Source organism: Loxodonta africana, chromosome X, assembly GCF_030014295.1.
Source record: "Loxodonta africana isolate mLoxAfr1 chromosome X, mLoxAfr1.hap2, whole genome shotgun sequence".
NCBI classification, from domain to species: Eukaryota; Metazoa; Chordata; class Mammalia; order Proboscidea; family Elephantidae; genus Loxodonta; species Loxodonta africana.
This window is the reverse complement of record NC_087369.1, coordinates 1525001-1528662: the sequence shown is the minus strand read 5'-3', so window position 1 is coordinate 1528662 and position 3662 is coordinate 1525001. Positions and strand designations below refer to the sequence as shown.

At 50.6% G+C, this 3662-nt stretch overlaps 1 protein-coding gene across 1 annotated transcript; it reads left to right on the top strand.

Moving 5' to 3' along the window:
- Positions 1–406: 406 nt before the first annotated feature.
- LOC104847203 (melanoma antigen preferentially expressed in tumors-like) lies at positions 407–1675 on the top strand. The gene has a single exon (XM_010602042.3). It carries the CDS (start codon positions 407–409, stop codon positions 1673–1675), a length of 1269 nt encoding a protein of 422 aa, XP_010600344.3.
- The last annotated feature ends 1987 nt before the right edge of the window (positions 1676–3662 follow it).

Sequence of the window (3662 nt, the reverse complement as noted above, 5' to 3'; positions counted from 1 at the left end):
TATATATGGACATTCTGGCAAAACTGTCTGGCTTTTGCACACTCTGAATCCTGTATCCTGCATCATCTGACCTCTGGTTCTTGGGACTTGAGCCAGCTGTCTGCCTTATTGGCTGCCAGTCTTGGGATTTCTCAGCCACCCCATCCCGCCAGCCGGCAGACTGCCCTCGTTCCAGCTGATCTTGGATTCGTCAGCCCCTGCAGCTCTGTGAGTCTGGAGAAGCCTCCAGCCTGACTTCTGACCCACGGACTGGATATTGCCAGTCTCTACAACCACGTCTGTGGAGATGAGCAGAGAAGACCCTCTCAGCCTGTCCGATCTTGCAACGCAGAGCTTACTGAGCAATGGAAACCCAACCCTACATGCGCTGGAAGAGCACCTTGTTGGCCTCTTCCCAACACTCATCATGGCGGCCCTCAAAAGAGGCTGCATGAAGATTGTAGGGGAGATGGTGCGGGCCTGGCCCTTCCCCTGCCTCCATTTGGGATCGTTCATAACGGAGCAGTGGAAACCCTTGTTGGAAGCTGTGCTAGATGGGCTGGAACGTGTTCCCACCAACACTGTGTTCCCCGGGAGATCAAAGTTGAAGGTGTTGGATTTGACCCGCGACCGTGAGTCTTCTCCTTTGGAGATGTTTCCTGCACCCCCAGTCATCACTCACATGATGGCAAACCCACAGTGCACCCCCAGTTGTGGAGGACACACCCACCGTGATGGAGAACCCCTGGAGATCCATGCAGACCTTCGCTTTTGCAGGTTCAACGGTTTGTACCACCCGTCTCCATTCACCTCTTACATAGTTCAGAGAGTCAACCACAGTCACGGCTGTCTGCGCCTGTGTTGTCGGGCCCTGGTCATCAAGGACGCAGCGTACCATGACCACCTACAGAGGCACAGACTGCCAGACATGCGGGACAGGTGTTTGACCACATGTGAACCGCAACTGAGCCAGGTCTTCAGCCCAGAAGACCAGAGAAGATTCCTGAACAACCGTGACTTTTGTGTGGATTTCTACGGTTGCCTGTCCCTGCTGCGTTCCTTGGGGCACCTCAAGGAGCTTCACCTGATGTTCAGCTGTTGCTCAGAGAAGCTGCGTCTCCTGCTCAGTTACCTGCGGGAACCGCTGCAGAGCCTGGTCATCAGTAAATGCAGACTTACTATGATAGAAATGCCCTACCTCTCCGCCAGCATCCACGCCACCTGCCTGAAGGAGCTGGAATTATCTAACGCTGACTTGTCTCAGGTAGTTCCCGGTCCCCTGGCGGTTCTGCTCCAAGAGGTCTCCAGCACCCTGCAGCACCTGAGCTTGAGAAACTGCAAGTTGAAGGAATCCCACCTCACAGCCCTCCTGCCCACCCTGTGCAGCTGTGCCCACCTCCGCTCCCTGGTCCTGGGTGGCAACGTCATCTCCACACCAGGCCTCGTGAACATGCTTCAGCACCTAGCAGAGCTGAAGGGGCTGAAGCGGCTGCAGTACCCCGTCCCGGCTGACTGTGAGGGGACGCTCAACAGAGGCAAACTGGCCCAGGTGCATGACACCTTGCAGCAGCTACTGCAGACTCTTCGGCGGGGAGACATGGAGTTGACTAATTCTACCTTTGTTGCTTCATTTATGAAAAGGCACCGCAGACCTGATGGAGAGGCCAGGATGGAGCCGTGGCAGTGGGTTTACTGAATGGATGCTGTAGTTTATAGAGAGCTATCAGAACAATAAATCTCACTGTCGACAATCCAGTGGTGATCAGCCTTACTGAGTACAGCTGGGCTCCATCATCACGAAATCTCAGGCATGGGTGGGAGGGACTTCTACAGTGTGCCAGTGTTACTTAAATAAAAATTGTTGTTTTAGTAAAGCTGGTGATAAATGGTCAATCTCTCCAGGCATATGGTATTGCTTTTGGTTTACAGTTTTCTTAGGTAGGGACAGTTCTAATGGCTTCCACTTGGCTTTTCTTGTCATGATAGCCCTTACTTCACATGTCCTTCTCCAGGGACTGGTCTCTCCTAATAACATGTCCAAAGTATGTGAGGCGTAGTCTCACCATCTTTGCTTCTAAGAAGCATTCTGGTTGTACTTCTTCCAAGACGGATTTCTTCATTCTTCTGGTAGTTCGAGGTATATTCAGTATTCTTCGCCCATACCACGATTCAAAGGCATCAATTCTTTTTCCGTCTTCCTTATTCATTGTCCAGCTTTCACATGCATATGATGCAATTGAAAATACCATGGCTTGGGTCAGGTGCATCTTAGTCCTTCTCCATTAATAACCTGATGTCTGTATACCCCCTGTTATAGATTGAAAAATATGTGTCAACGTGGCCAGGCCATGATTCCCAGTATTGTGTGGCTGTCCTCCACGTTGTGCTCTGATGATCCTCCATTTTGTGCTCGATGATCCTCCATTTTGTGATGTGTCGTAAATCCTAGCCTCTATGCCTGCAGTTATGGTTCCAATTGGGAGATGGTTGTCAGTTAATTTAATGAGGCAAGATTAGGTTATGTTAAAGACAATTAGGTTATGTTTGTTGTGTTAATGAGGCAAGAGAGGGTTAGGGTGGGATGCAACACCCTTACTCAGGTCACAGCCCTGATCTGATCTAAGGGAAGTTTCCCTGGGGAGTTGCCTGCATCACCTTTATCTTACAACAGATAAAAGGAGAGAGAAGCCAGTAGTGAGTAAGGGACCGCATACCACCAAGAAAGAAGTGTGAGAATCAGAGCATGTCCTTTGGACCTGGGGTCCCTCATGGAAATCCTCCTAGATCCAGGGGAGAATGGATGCCAAGACACATGGAGATCTACAAGGAACACCAGGCCCACAGATGTTGAAAGGAGACAAGGACCTTCCCTCAGAGCTAATACAGAGAAAAAGCCTTCTCCTGGAGCTGGGGCCCTGAATTCAAACTTCTGTCCTCCTAAACTGTGGGAGAGTAAATTTCTGTTTGTTAAAGGCACCCACTTGTGGTATTTCTGTTACAGCAGCACTAAGACAGAATTTGGTGCCAGGAGTGGGGTGCTACTCTAACAGACACCTAAAATGTGGAAGTTGGTTTGGACTTAGGTAATGAGTAAAGGTTGGAAGAGCTTCAAGGTGCCTTGTAGTAAAAGCCTAGATTGCCTTGAAGAGGCTGTTGGTGGAATTATGGACGTCAAAGACAATTCTGGAGAGGGCTCAGCAGGAAGTGAGAAGAGCTGTAACACTGGAGATGGTGCGGACAATAAGAAGCATCAGCAGAAAAATGGCAGCAGCAGAACCAGGAGATCAGGGCGAGATAGCTTGGGAGCCAACCCACAGAGCAAGAGAGCTGGCTGCCTTCAGGCCGAGGCTTACTGATGGATTGGGGTGCCTTCGGGAACTTGTTGGTAGAGCAAAAAGAGCTTTGTAACACTTGCCCAAGCATAGGAGAGGCCAAGCAGGCCCAAGAGGGCTGAGGAGCTGAAAGTCCGAGAAACTAGGAACAGAAGCTGAAGAGAAAAGGAGATCGGGAAACAGAGGGCCGTGAACTCTGAGGTCTTAAATAGTTGAACCACAAACTGCTAGGTCACAACGGGTGTTGCCATGGCCTTCTAGGTTTCAAAGACTCAGATCTTCACCACCTGGGTTCTGAGGTGTGGGGCTGCCATTCACAAGGGCCAGGGGGATGGGGCCAGATCCTCTGCT

Excerpts from the sequence above, each read along its gene's own strand:
- LOC104847203 (XM_010602042.3), top strand. The coding sequence starts at position 407 with ATGGCGGCCCTCAAAAGAGGCTGCATGAAGATTGTAGGGGAGATGGTG.